Below are 14247 nucleotides of genomic sequence, written 5' to 3' on the forward strand. Positions count from 1 at the left end.
AAACAAGTTAAAAGGTAGAACATAACTGGAGATGTTTGTGCTTGCTTAACAAAATTACATAAAGGACAATTTGTTGTTTTTTATTATTCTGCCTTTATTATAAAAAATGAAAATAAAATACTGCCTTTCTCCCGTTAGGGGTCGTCAGAGGCAAACAAGTGATGATTTAATGTTCACAGTGGTTATAGCTTTCTGAAAAACTGGAATCGAATCCGAACCAACTACCACTAAGGGCGGAAGCAAGTATCAATGTATTACTGTGCGTTAGCAAAAGAGTTGATTACTGACAAAGCACATTTTGAGTCAATACGGATATTTTCAGGCACACATTTGTTTCTAAATCGCTTACAGGACATTTTTTAAAGAGACGGTTGCAAATCCTGTTTTTTTTACAATCGTCACAAAACGTAAAATAAGAAAGCTAAACTCCGACAGGTACGCTAGAGCCCGGATAGCTCAGTCGGTAGAGCATCAGACTTTTAATCTGAGGGTCCAGGGTTCAAGTCCCTGTTCGGGCGATACTTTTTTCTATGGCTACGATATCATTACACATTACTTTAAACGTGCAGGAAATCAGCACACTTACAATAAAACAAACCATTTATGACGAGTTTACATAATAAAACGGATGAACTTAAACACGAGCATAGCTACCCTGTCAAGCTTCGTTGTAACAGCCAATCACGTTCCGAGTTGTGGACACCGTGCTTTAAACTGACCAATGGCTGAGCTGCATTTCAACCAAGACTCGTCCAATCGCTTAGCTGCACTGCATCTTTTTAAAAAAAATTATATTTACTGATGTTTTGTTTTAATTAAGCCTTGTGGTGTCATTCAATATGTAATATGTCTCTTGAAGTAACCAGCATTGTTTATTGTAAGTGTTCACTGACCAATAATCATGAAAATGGTTCAATAATATTAATAACATTGATAATCACTACAATGTGTTTGTTCAGCAACACATTTTGCATGTTTCAGTGTGTGTCGATAAAAATGAAGAGGACTCCATTGATGTTATTATAACATATACCATTTAATATATATTGTATATGAGCTCTCAGAATATAGTTTGTTTTTTAAATACACATTAAGAACTTGGCACAAAATAAAAATACAAATCTGACCAAATAAAAAAAAAGCAACATCAGGATGAAAACATAAGTAATACAAAAAAGATTGGCAAGTAAAGATTACAATAAATTAAAGTAGGATTTGTGACATCAGTTAATATTCACAAATAAACATCTATATTACTGCAATTCATTTGACCACATTCATAAAACAGCTTGAACGTTGCTAACATAGTTTTGAATGAATGGTTATTAAAAGCACAAATACTATTTATTTGTCATCATCAAAGTTTAAATCGGCCAAAACATTACAACAGCTTTTCTTTATCATAATTTTGCAATCAATATTCAAAATATATCACAAGCAAGCATTTTAATATATGTTTTCTTTAGATTTTTGGTCACGTAAAACCATCATTCTTTTTCTCCTATTTTTTTATAACATAAATTAGCAACAAAACACTGACAAAAAATAAGTACGTTGTTGTGATTAAACGGCACCGTGGAGAAAACACACACGCACACACACATAACAAGGACACACAATTTGGCAGGAAGGCAGCTCAAAGACATTGAAAACACTGTCAATATAAAATGGCTGACATTGTACTCAGTTCTAATTAGGCTTTACCGTAACTGTGTGTGTGTGTGTGTGTAAAACTAGCATCCATTCATTCCTTTACATGAGCAGAGGAGGAGGGTGACGTTTGTATTACTAAAATATTTTGTAAACCTTGGCTATTAAAACGACAATGAACAATTTTCTTCATAAATATACTTCAAATGTATCTCATCTTCATTTTAGATTTGAAATGTGCAACTACAGCCTGACCTTACAGTAGGATTCAGGTGTGTTTTTTTTCCTGTAAAACACAAAATGTATTTGCAGATACTGACAATTACAGTACTGTATAAAGCTTCATATTCTCATACAAACACGGAGGGTACAGTCAACAAGGCTGCAAACAATGATTGTAAAGGCATCGTGTACTACTGTATGTGTGTGTGTGTGTGTGTGTGTGTGTGTGCTGCTACAGATGATTACGCTTGACTTGGAAGGAAATAGAAGACATAATAATCCCTGCCCCCCCTCACCGCCATCACTTGTTCTCTATCAGCATCTGCACCTTGTACACCAGATCTCTCGCCAGGGTCAAAATCTGCTTGATGTTGTGGTGCTCGGCCATTTCTGAAAGACAAGACAACTGTTCACCGGTGCACTCACGTCAAATATCACTTGTTAAAAAAAGGCGCCATTCTATATTCGTGTACGCAGTAAAGAAGCGCACACATCCATTTACATGATGCTGAGAGAAGGAGCATCAATGCCTGGCTTTTCTCCATGAATAATGTTGTATAGAGGAGTACAATGTTATTTATATTATTATTATCTATATATTTTTTTAATATTTTATATATTGCTATTTTTACTACTAATATTCTCTCAATGTTATGTTTTTATTTATTCCATGCATCCATCCATCCATTTTCTACCGCTTATTATTTATTTATTAATGTATTATTTATATTTTATTTGACATACGGGACAGGCCAAAAGTTTGGACACACCTACTCATTCAATGTGTTTTCTTTATTTTCATGACTATTTACATTGTAGATTGTCACTGAAGGCATCAAAACGATGATTGAACACATGTGGAGTTATGTACTTAACAAAAAAGTTGAAATAACTGAAAACATGTTTTATATTCTAGTTTCTTAAAAATAGCCACCCTTTGCTCTGATTACTGCTTTGCACACTCTTGGCATTCTCTCGATGAGCTTCAATAGGTGAAATGGTTTTCAATTCACAGGTGTGCCTTATCAGGGTTGATTAGTGGAATTTCTTGCTTTATCAATGGGGTTGGGACCATCAGTTGTGTTGTGAATGAGGTGTGTCCAAACATTTGGCCTGTACTGTATATTGTAAAATATGTTTTATATTATCTTTTAGATGGTGTTAATATTAGTTATTTTCCAGTGTGGATGCCTCAGAGGTGACGCTTTTCCTCAATCCTCAGTGCCATGCCATGTTCTGTTATTGCCGGTAGTGCTTTGTGTGTGTTTTCTTCTTTTTTGGTGTAAAGCACTTGTGTAACCGCCATTCCGTGTATGAAAAGGGCTTTATAAATAAAGTTTGATTGATATTAAGGTCACGCTAAAAGGAAACAAAATTATATATTACAAAATAGTTTTTGTCAAATTACACTTTACTGGAGCATCAGTTTCACCAACAAATATGTTTTTGACCTATCGACACTCAATATATTATTATGTATATGATTGTTTAAATATTAAAATCTTTTCTTGGGTTTGGTATCAACCAGAAGTGTTTTTAAAACACATATTTAATGATGTTACTTGTTGAATGCAGGTTGCATGAAAATGCGTGTTACTTTTCATGGTTACGAACGCGCTTCCTTAATTGAATCAGGCTTCTAAATTTGTTGCTTCACTATGTCGCACATAAAACAATAAGATTCAAAATTTGGCCTTATAAATGTTTTATTTTTTATTATTATGTTGTGGTAATTGATAAAAGATAGTCATCGAGCGTGATTTGACAGGGTTAACAGTAACTTCTGGTGTCATGTTTACCTTCATGCTAAGCGGAGAGTATATCACTTTGTATACACTTCCCTTGTGACTTCTCCATGACCAATAACTCGTCTCCACGTTGGTGAGCCTTTGACTGAACAAGAACAGCCAAATCAACGTGACAGGAGCCACAAGACTCGATGATATTCGGCACGCCACTACATGCTAACTGCTACTGTTGGCGCAATGCTAAGTGGAGACAAACAATCTAATTATGTTGAAAAAACTTATTAAGAACGTCGAAAACAGTATGTCTCCCAGCTGGCCTAGGATCAACTCGGGTTCCCCTGGAAGGATCTGGAAGAAGATGCTCGGGAGAGGGAAGTCTGGGCTTCCCTGCTTGGGCTGCTGCCCCCGCAACCCGACCTCGGATAAGCGTAAGAAGATGGAACTGTTTTTTATGCTCAAACTATGAAAATATTCGATCAACCACGGTCAGGCCTGGAGCCAATTTGCCATGATAAATGAGAGACGCCTAGATAATACAGTGAACTCCTCCTGTGCAGCTAAACTAAGGAAGGGTCGCTTATTACTTTTCTTTTTATTATGTCTCCAAAATGTAAGGCAGGCTGTTCTGCTGGCAGTGCGCCAAACAAATTGAAAAGCAATCACCACCGAAAACGAAAATGAACATCCTAAAAAGCTGCAAGAGAGGATAAACACCCCCGCCAAAGTTAGCCTACAAAGTGACCTTAATAAGCAGCGTAGTGGTCTTATTTTTGAGATGGAAAAGTTGTTTGTGCTTTTGCTGGAAAAGCAAAATCAATGCTGTATCCCTCTAAGCCTTTTGCTGAATAAGCAGAAAGCTAAAAGATTGTTTGAAACCTTGACAAGTAAAAAGGGGAAAGCAGTGAAAGTAAAGTGTTTATGGACAGTAATACTAATAATAATAATTATTGCCAGTAGGGATGCTCAAAAACTTAAATCACATCCAAATCGCATTTAAAAAACAATTCTGATTCTAAATTGATTCAGAATTTTTTAGAATATATATATATATACACACGCACACACTCACACACACACATCAATATACATATCTAAATACATATATACATACATACATGTATGTATATATAGGATGCAGGATGGCTTCCTGCTGACCCCACTATGGACTTGACTCTTACTATTATGTTGGATCCACTATGGACTGGACTCTCACAATATTATGTCAGACCCACTCGACATCCATTGCATTCAGTCTCCCCTAGAGGGGGGGGGGGGGGGGGGGGGGGGTGTTACCCACATATGCGGTCCTCTCCAAGGTTTCTCATAGTCATTCACATCGACGTCCCACTGGGGTGAGTTTTTCCTTGCCCTTATGTGGGCTCTGTACCGAGGATGTCGTTTTATATACATACATACATGTATATACATACATACATATATACATGTGTATATATATATATATATATATATATATACATATATATATATATATATATACATATATATACATACATATATATATGTATGCATACATTTTTATATATATATATATATATATATATATATGTACATTATACATACCAGTATTATTATGGTGCGTGTATAAGGACCGCAAAATGGCACCTATTAGCAGACATATTACTTGATTTGCAATATTATGCAAAACCAACTTTTCTTACCTTCTGGTACCTGCTGATGTGTATTTGGGATCTGCATAAGTCCTGAAAATGTGCGCGCCTACGCCATTGCAGTCCGTGCCGACCCCGTAGTCATAAGCTTCTTCTTTTTCTCTTCCTTCTTATGTGGCATTCATCTTCCGCTGGTGCCATTTCTAATATATAGTAATGTAAAGTTCTTACTTATATCAGTCAGTAGACTAGCTATGAAAGCGCTAAAAACTGTAGTGGGTTTACATAATTCACCCACGGAACTTTAGTTATTAGAGGGTTCCGGTCGGACGGTATTTCACAGGACACATTTCCGGCGTTGATGTTGCAATATTGAGCAACGGACGCTGCTCCGTTATTTATTTAACTAAAGTCTGAATGTCATTAAAACATTTAGCTCCATCTTTTGACACTTCAACTCCCGTCCTTGCACGCTACACGGCTACAACAAAGATGACAGAGAGAAGACGCTGTCGAAGCTGTGCCACGTAAATAAGACCGCCCACAAAACAGCGCATCCTGAAGAGATGCTCAGAAAGCGACTTGAAGATGCTGTAAAACATAATCTATGCAACATTTTCACCAAAGAATCACCATCACATGTTATGTAGACCACAAGGAAGTGTTTTACATTTAGAAAAAAATTATAACATGAACCCTTTAATGCGTCTTATAATCCGATGCGCCTTTTGTATGAAAATAGACCTGACTCGACCTGCTCATCGGCAGTGCGTCTTTTAAGTCGGTGCACCCTATGGTCCGAAAAATACAGGTAATCTTAAAAATACAGATCAGTGTGTCTCTACTGGTCCTTTGATAAATATAGTGCTCATGAATTAAACCAGGCAAATGTATCAACTCAAAGGTGAGTCTTTAAGAGATGTTAAGAGAAGGATTGTGTTTTACCGTTGAAGAATTTAATAATTTCTGTAAAGTCCATGTTGTTTTCCAGGATGATGTCCCTGTAGATCTCCACCAGCGCCAAAGCAATGAAGAGGACGAAGTGACTAGATGAGGCAAACTTGGCTGCCCAGATGGTTTCCCACACTGCAAACACATCATCGTACACCAGCTCTGCAAGGACAAAAAAACACAGAGAAGATAATCAATCTAGTTTTTTGTTCTCATTAAGGTCCCAGGTGAGCATAAGCTCTTTTCCAGCTGACTTTGTGCAAGAGGTAAACACCCTGGACTGGTACCCAGCCAATCACAGAACACATACAGACAGGTAACCTTTCACATCTTAGGAAAATTTATAGTCTCCAATGAACCGAGCATGGATGTTTTTTTTAAAGGTCGGAGAAAATCAATGCAAGCAGATTTAAGCATTTCGGATTTCTTGACTCTGAAGGAAGACGTGCTAACCACTACATCACCGTGCTACCACAGAGAAGATCCCATCTAGCTAAATAAAATAGCCACAATATAGGAAAAACACCCATTGTAGTACTTATAAACGATAATCAAGATAATAAACATTTTGTGTGAGTGTATCATCACAGCATCACCTTACTTAATAGCCATATTCATCTCCATATTTGGACTTCATGTAGGTGTTAATGACCAAGTTGCAGGAATTTGCCAAAAATACGCATTCTGATTTTCTGTAGGGATGTGCCGATCGATTGGCCACCAATCAGTCAACCAATTTTCTTAAAAAAGCTTGTAATCAGTCTGATATTGTATTTATTTTTAGTCCGCCGGCTGACAAGCTAGCAACTAATTGTGTACACAGTGTTGATCCATCCATCCAACCATCCATTTTCTTCAGCTTATCTGAAGTCGGGTCCCGGGGGCAGCAGCCTAAGCAGAGAAGCCCAGACTTCCCTCTCCCCAGCCACTTCGTCCAGCTCCTCCCGGGGGATCCCGAGGCGTTCCCAGGCCAGCCGGAACACATAGTCTTCCCAACGTGTCCTGGGTCTTCCCCTTGGCCTCCTGCCGGTCGGACGTGCCCCAAACACCTCCCTAAGGAGGCGTTCGGGTGGCATCCTGAGCAGATGCCCGAACCACCTCATCTGGCTCCTCTCGATGTGGAGGAGCAGCGGCTTTACTCTGAGCTCCTCCCGGATGGCAGAGCCTCTCACCCTATCTCAAAGGGAGAGACCCGCCACTCTGCGGAGGAAACTCATTTCGGCCGCTTGTACCCGTGATCTTGTCCTTTCGGTCATAACCCAAAGCTCATGACCATAGGTAAGGATGGGAACGTAGATCGACCGGTAAATTGAGAGCTTTGCCTTCCGGCTCAGCTCCTTCTTCACCACAACGGATCGATACAGCGTCCGCATCACTGAAGACGCCGCACCGATCTGCCTGTCTTCCCTCACTCGTGAGCAAGACTCCTAGGTACTTGAACTCCTGTGGATCCACTCCCCTAAATTACTAATAATCTTCTCCATTACAAAAAATAAACTGCATTTCTTTGTACCTTAAGTATTACTATCATTGCAGGACGAGGCTGAACATGTTACACACCGAGCTAAACTGGAGCCATTAGCTCAGTTTATCAGACAAAATGAAGATATTAAGGGAATCATGATTAAAGGAAGAGAGTATAAATTGGCCTGCTATGCGGATGACATTTCGGTTTATCTTGGACACCCAACATACTCGTTCCCTAAATTAATGCAATCATTTGAACTGTATGGTCAACTATCAGGATATAAAATCAATATAGGTAAAACCCATCTACTCTCATATAATTATAACCCACCAGGGGAAATCAGAAGTAGTTACCCTCTGATATGGCAAACAGTATCTTTTAAATACTTGGGCATTCATTTGTCAAAAGATCTAACAAAATTATCAGAATACAATTATCTACCCATACATAATCAAATAAAAGATGACATAGCAAGATGGAACTTAATTCCTTTTCTTAGCCTTAGTTCTAGAATTGATTCCATTAAAATGAACGTACTGCCAAGACTGCTGTACCTATTTCAAACGCTGCCAATAGAGATTAACCAAAACCAATTCAATGAATGGGACAAAATGCTATCAAGGTATATATGGCAAAGTAAAAGGCCAAGAGTTTGTCTCAAAACTTTACAATTGGTCAAACAAAAGGGAGGATGGGGTTTACCTTGCCTCCGATATTACTATTTTGCAGCCCAGATGAGAGCAGTGATATGCTGGTGCAACCCGTCATACATTGCTCAATGGAAAATTATTGAAGAAGAAATGCCCTCCATCCCTATACAAGCAATCCTGGCGGATAGCAATTTACAAACCCACATAAATAACATTGATAACCCATGGGTGAAATGGACCCTTAAAGTGTGGAAAATGATTATAAAGGAATACAAACTCGAGAGTGATATTGCAGTTCTTAAATGGTGTGCCTATGATACAGAGTTTACACCTAATAAATTAGACTCAAGATTTAAGGACTGGATAGCTAAGGGTATAACAGCTTTATGTAGTGTAATGAAAGATAAAAAAATGCTTAGTTTTGAAACAATTAAAAGGACATATATATTAGAAAACCAAGACTTCTATCGATATTTGCAGTTGCGACATTTTGTTAATATGAAGATGAAAAGTGTCACAAAGACGAGTATATGTTTGATTGAACTGTTTACAAAAGCCTACAATTCAGAAATTATTGATAGAACTATTTCATGCTTGTATAAGGGTCTGTTGAATATGAAATCCTATTCAACTTCATATATTAAAACAAAATGGGAGAAGGAAGGAGGGATAACTATATCTGAGGAAGAATGGACAATAATATGGAAATATCAATGGACTTGTACCAGCTCACCCAAGTGGAGGGAGATTGGCTGGAAAAGTTTGATTCGATTTTTTATTACACCTTCTCAGAAGTCTCACTATGATAACAACTCCCCTGCCTGCTGGAGAAATTGTGGGAATTCAAATGCAAATCACTACCATGTTTTCTGGGACTGCTGCACCATAAAGGATAAAGAGATACACCGAGCTCTACAGGATATTTTCAAACGTGAAATACCCCTCGAAAGTAAAAATTTGTTTTTTGGACATGTACCTCAGGACTGGCTGAAGAAAGAGAAACACTTAATGAATATTCTACTGGTTGCTTGTAAAAAGACCATTACTAGGAAATGGATATCCCAGGAGAGCCCAACTTTGAAGCAATGGATGGAAACACCAATGGACATATATAAAATGGAGAAGATAACCGCCTTTATTAATTATAAATTGGAGAAATTTACTTCATACTGGGAAAATTGGGTCAACTATGTCACGCCCCATAAACCTGACTTTAATTTTTCGAATTAGTGATTGTATTGCCAAAAAAAAAAGAAAAGAAAAAAGGGGATTACTCCCTACAAGTGTATATGTATGTATGTATGTATATATATGTATTTATATATTTATATATATATATGTATGTGTGGGTATATACATATATATATATATAGGTATCTGTTTATATTTTATTTTATTTCTGATTACTATTATTATTAATGTATTATTATTTATTTATTTATTTTTCTTTTTTTTCTTTCTTTGTTTATTTAATTGATGTATTTGTAGATATTACTTTGTTTTTTTTGTTGTTTTTTTCTTTTTTGGGGGGGTGGGTGGTGAGTGGTATGGGTGGGATATAAACAAAAATATTTTGACATTTAGGGCAGACAATAGATATATGATTGATGTGAATATGATGTAATGGATAGGAATGTCTGATGCTGGATGTCAATAAAAATACAATGAAAAAAAAAAGAAGAACATGTTACACACCGAGAGCAAGCCAGGAGCAGGCATGCTAATAGCTAAACTAGCCGCTAAGCTAACTAGAAACAACAAAAGAAAGTTTAAGAATTGTAGATGGAAGCACGTTAAGGCAGACAGTAGGCAGATATTACCAGGAAATTAATAAGTAGATTAATAAGAGTCTAGAGAGAGGATAATATAGAAACTGTTGGTGCTTCAGTATTGTCAGTCAGTACACAACACTTAAAAGAAGGGATCGATCTATGAATTGCTGGTGTCAACACCAAGGATAATATCAGTATGTGACCGTTATTAGACTGATTTGGTCAACATTTTTACCAAAATCTTTTTTTGTTTTTGTTTTAGTCAATGTTAACAACTTCCAGGGAATAAGTCCCCGGACACAGATTTTGAGGGTAAAAATAAAATCATTTAAATGAGTAATAGAGACTGGGTAATAATTTTTGCTTTTGTTTAGTTATTGTGTATTACTGACTTTGTTTTGATCAAACAATTGTATGTAATAAAAACAATAAGGAACTAGTTTAAATATTGTGTTGATATTGTTAAACTGTCAGTAGAACTCACCATAAATACATAGAAAATGTTACAGTTAGTACATGTGATCAGTTGGTATTGGCCGATCTCGGTATTGGAATAGGCGTCATAAAACCCTCGTCGGAATTTTCTGGCTTAGAATTGAGATCGCAATTCTCTCGGTCAATTTCTTTCACATGCTTATTATTATTATCAGACACTTGATAAGTCTTGTTCAAGAAACTTCCAATGGTCTATCGTTCTTCATGGGAGGGCCAATAAAGACAGTTGATGGGGGACTGAGTAAAAAAACATAAAAGCAAAACAAATATTTATAACAGCAAAATAAGTGTTTTGGTTTGCTTTTTTTGTCGTTTTTTTTTTTTTAGTTTAGATCTCACAAACAAGACAAGGCCACCTGTGAGAGGGACCCACAGCACCTGTTAAGAGCCTCCAAAAGTGTCCAAAAGATCCCAAAAAGTCAGTAGATTTTGTCACTAGTGGAAAAAAAAAAAAAAAGAATAAGTTGGGTCTGATTACTTGCTAAATATTCCACTAAATTTGCTAGGTTATGAACACTGACCCCTGCTGCTATGTCTTCTTATTCTCTGGCAGACCAGGTGCGTAAGAGGTGTGTTAAGAAATGGTGTTATGATGCATACTGCCGACTAATGTTTGGACCGACCTACATTCAGACAGTCCCGTTAAAATGTGTTTATAAGCAAGAGCGAACAGCTAGGACTTAATCTACTTATTGGTGGTCCAAATTTTTTTGTGGTGGACCGCAGATGTAACTGTAGTACACATTGGACCAGAGGGGTATGAAAAGAATACTATAATAATACATTGTATTTGTTATGCATTTGTCATGCAACAGTATTTATGAGTTGGCTAACATATAAGCTTGCTAGATAAAACAACAAGAAACGTAAAGAAAACACAAGAAAATAATATATAAGGCCATGCACGTAAATATGTGTATAGTAATAGTATAAAAACATGCAATACAGGTGAAACTGAAAACATTAGAATATCGTGCAAATGTTAGTTTACTACAGCAATTTGATTTACAAAGTGAAATTAATGTGACATGGGCTCATAACATGCAACTCAAGCCTCCTTTTGATTTAATTTTGATGATTACGGCTTACAACTTATGAAAACCTGCTCGTTAGTGTTACCGCAGCTGAGTTATTGTGCAGAAATATGGGGAAACAACTACAAAAGTACACTTCATTCACTAACAGTGTTACAAAAAAGATCAGTTAGGATGTTGGATATAGAGAACAAACAAGCCCTTTATTTATAAAATCAAAAGTATTGAAATGCAATGATTTGGTGTATTTGCAAACAGCACAAAGCAAACTGTAACCTGCTACCCAAGAATGTACAACAATTCTTCTCAACAAAAGAGGAGAAATATATCCTTAGACAAAAATCTAACTCAAAACAGCACGTACCACACTTAAAATATTTAGCATACCACAATGGGGAATTCAATTATGGAATGGATTAAGCAAATAAGTCAAACAATGTACTAATATGATCCAGTTTAAGAAGCTATTCAAACTAAAAGTGTTTAAGTACAAAAAATAAGAATTATGACAAACCTCATGAATTTATTGAAAATGAAATACTATCCATCTCATTAAGCAAATCATAACTGATTTACTAATGAGAAGAACTGATGTATTTAGAACACATTGATGTAAATTGTGTACAAATTGAGAACAGGAAGTATGTGTTAGTAATTGCGATGAAGTCATAAAGGGGGAGGATTAAATAATCCTTGCTTCTTCCTACTCCTTTTTGGACATGTTGTAAAGAAAATATGTAAAATATGTGATGTATCATATTGATACAGTATACATGTGTGAAATACATTTTAAGCAACTAACCAACCAACCTGTAATTGAAAATCTAAAAAAAATATGGGGTTTTCAAAAACTGTAAGCCATGTTAAAAATATAACAAATAAAAGTTTGAGAAATTTCACTTTGCCTGTAATGAGTTTATATCCCATATTAGTTTCACATTTGAAGTTTTGCACTATATTGTCATTTTTTGAGTTTCACCTGTATCGTATAAAAAGTAATTACACCTATATGGTAAAAAACATTATAGAAAAAGTGGAAATAAACATCAAAGCTGACACACGCACACCTTGAGAGTAAATACTATTTCAATCAATATGGTGTTTTTCCAGTTATTTCCAGTTACTCCTGATACAAATAAAAAATCCCCTACTGCACATAGTGCAACTAAGTGTGATGGCATGTTCAAAACAAACAGCTGAGACTGGATCTCTCACTTCTCTAATTGGCACAGACTGTCATCTCAATTACCTCGCTTGAAGTCCAACAGAAACCAACGGTAGCAAAAGTAGAAGTGGGTGTAGTCTCCATTCTGGTGCATCAGCTCAAATAGCTCAGAATCCAGGATCTAGGGATCAAGGAGGAGAAATAATGAAATTGTTTTTTGAGGATAAGTGGGGTTAAGTTTGAGGAGGATGAATGAATTTTAAATGCAACTTTTATTACTCGTGAGTAAGGACGTGACTGATGCTGCCTTACCTGGATCAGGGAGCGCATGTTGGCAAAGTGAGTATCCATCGCTCCTCCGTGTGGAAAGTTCTGATTCATCCTCTTCATTAACTCTGTGAAACAGCTGAAGGCTAGTGCCTCTGAGAGAGATATAGAGGTGAATAAGAGGCTGAGGCCTGAAAGCAGAGGAGGGAATATAAGAAGTGGTCTTGTGTGATGACTCACCATCATCCAAAATGACCAGAAGTGGAGCCAACAGGTCACACATGCCTTGGACGTATCCGATGTCAAGGTGCCTCCAGATGTAGCTGCAATTACACAACAAAGAAGGTGCGCTAAAAATATCTCTGCAGCTATTGTTTACCACAGTCACTCTTATTAAACTCCTCTACTCAACCTCTTTGTCAATTCCGAAACAAGGGACGCAATAACATTCCAACATTAGAGCAGTTCTTTCTTCACTTCAAGAGGCTGACATTTGTTTACAAATTCCATTTTCAAAACCTTACAAAAAACAATAAAAAAAAAGTAGAGAATACAATTTTTATGATAACAATAAAGTAGGGTTATCCTAATTAAAAAAAAAAAATCAAGGTTACAGTCAGAAAGGTTATTTTACAAGAATTAACTTGTATTAGTATGAGTATAAAGAGAAACTGAAATATGAGAAAAACGTTTTAATTTAGTGAGAAAAAAGGAGAACTATTTCAAGAATAAATACCTATCCTAACTAACAGTAATAATATTAGTGTCACGGTTGCACATGGTTGAGCTTGTCGTGACCCCATGATGCAGAGGTAGACACCAACGTGCAGGTAAAAGTTAAACTAAACTAGGAATAATAACAAAAAGTAGCAACCAGCAGGTTTTGGCCGAGTACACAGCAGCAAGGCATGCAGCACAGAGGCAAACAGGACCAGGAGGAATTTAAATAGGCCTAATTACTGATTGAAAACAGGTGTGCCGGAGGGACACATAACAGAAAATGAAGGTGCAGCAGGAACTACAACACTAAAAGTAGACAATTGAAGCAGGTAGGAAATTATACATAAAATAGGAGAATAACTAGCAAAGTGCAAACTGTCATGTAGGATCATGACAATTAATTACAACTATTATTATTACTATGTTCCGGATTTTTGACATTGATTTACTTACATTAAAAGTATGACGTTATTCTTG

The 14247-nt window shown here is 36.5% G+C and overlaps 2 protein-coding genes and 1 non-coding gene across 5 annotated transcripts in view; 2 read left to right on the forward strand and 1 right to left on the reverse strand.

Moving 5' to 3' along the window:
• The window catches only part of pxmp2 (peroxisomal membrane protein 2), a 28886-nt gene extending 22502 nt beyond the window's left edge, over window positions 1-6384 (forward strand). The window contains exon 6 of the mRNA XM_061986381.1: window positions 6240-6384. The gene's annotated coding sequence lies outside the window, so the exon portion shown is untranslated. The remainder of the gene's footprint in view (window positions 1-6239) is intronic.
• On the forward strand, window positions 446-518 carry trnak-uuu (transfer RNA lysine (anticodon UUU)). Its single transcript has one exon. It is a non-coding gene; the product is annotated as a tRNA-Lys (tRNA).
• sgsm1a (small G protein signaling modulator 1a) overlaps window positions 1047-14247 on the reverse strand; it is a 68561-nt gene continuing 55360 nt past the window's right edge. For all 3 annotated transcript variants that reach the window (XM_061986379.1, XM_061986377.1, XM_061986378.1), the window contains exons 21-25: window positions 13291-13373; window positions 13096-13205; window positions 12868-12964; window positions 6194-6361; window positions 1047-2262 (exon numbers count right to left, since the gene is read on the reverse strand). In XM_061986379.1, coding sequence (XP_061842363.1) covers window positions 2174-2262; window positions 6194-6361; window positions 12868-12964; window positions 13096-13205; window positions 13291-13373 — 547 coding nt within the window. In that variant the 3' untranslated portion in view covers window positions 1047-2173. The remainder of the gene's footprint in view (window positions 2263-6193; window positions 6362-12867; window positions 12965-13095; window positions 13206-13290; window positions 13374-14247) is intronic.

The sequence above is a fragment of the Nerophis lumbriciformis genome, linkage group LG12 (assembly GCF_033978685.3).
Source record: "Nerophis lumbriciformis linkage group LG12, RoL_Nlum_v2.1, whole genome shotgun sequence".
Classification (NCBI taxonomy): domain Eukaryota; kingdom Metazoa; phylum Chordata; class Actinopteri; order Syngnathiformes; family Syngnathidae; genus Nerophis; species Nerophis lumbriciformis.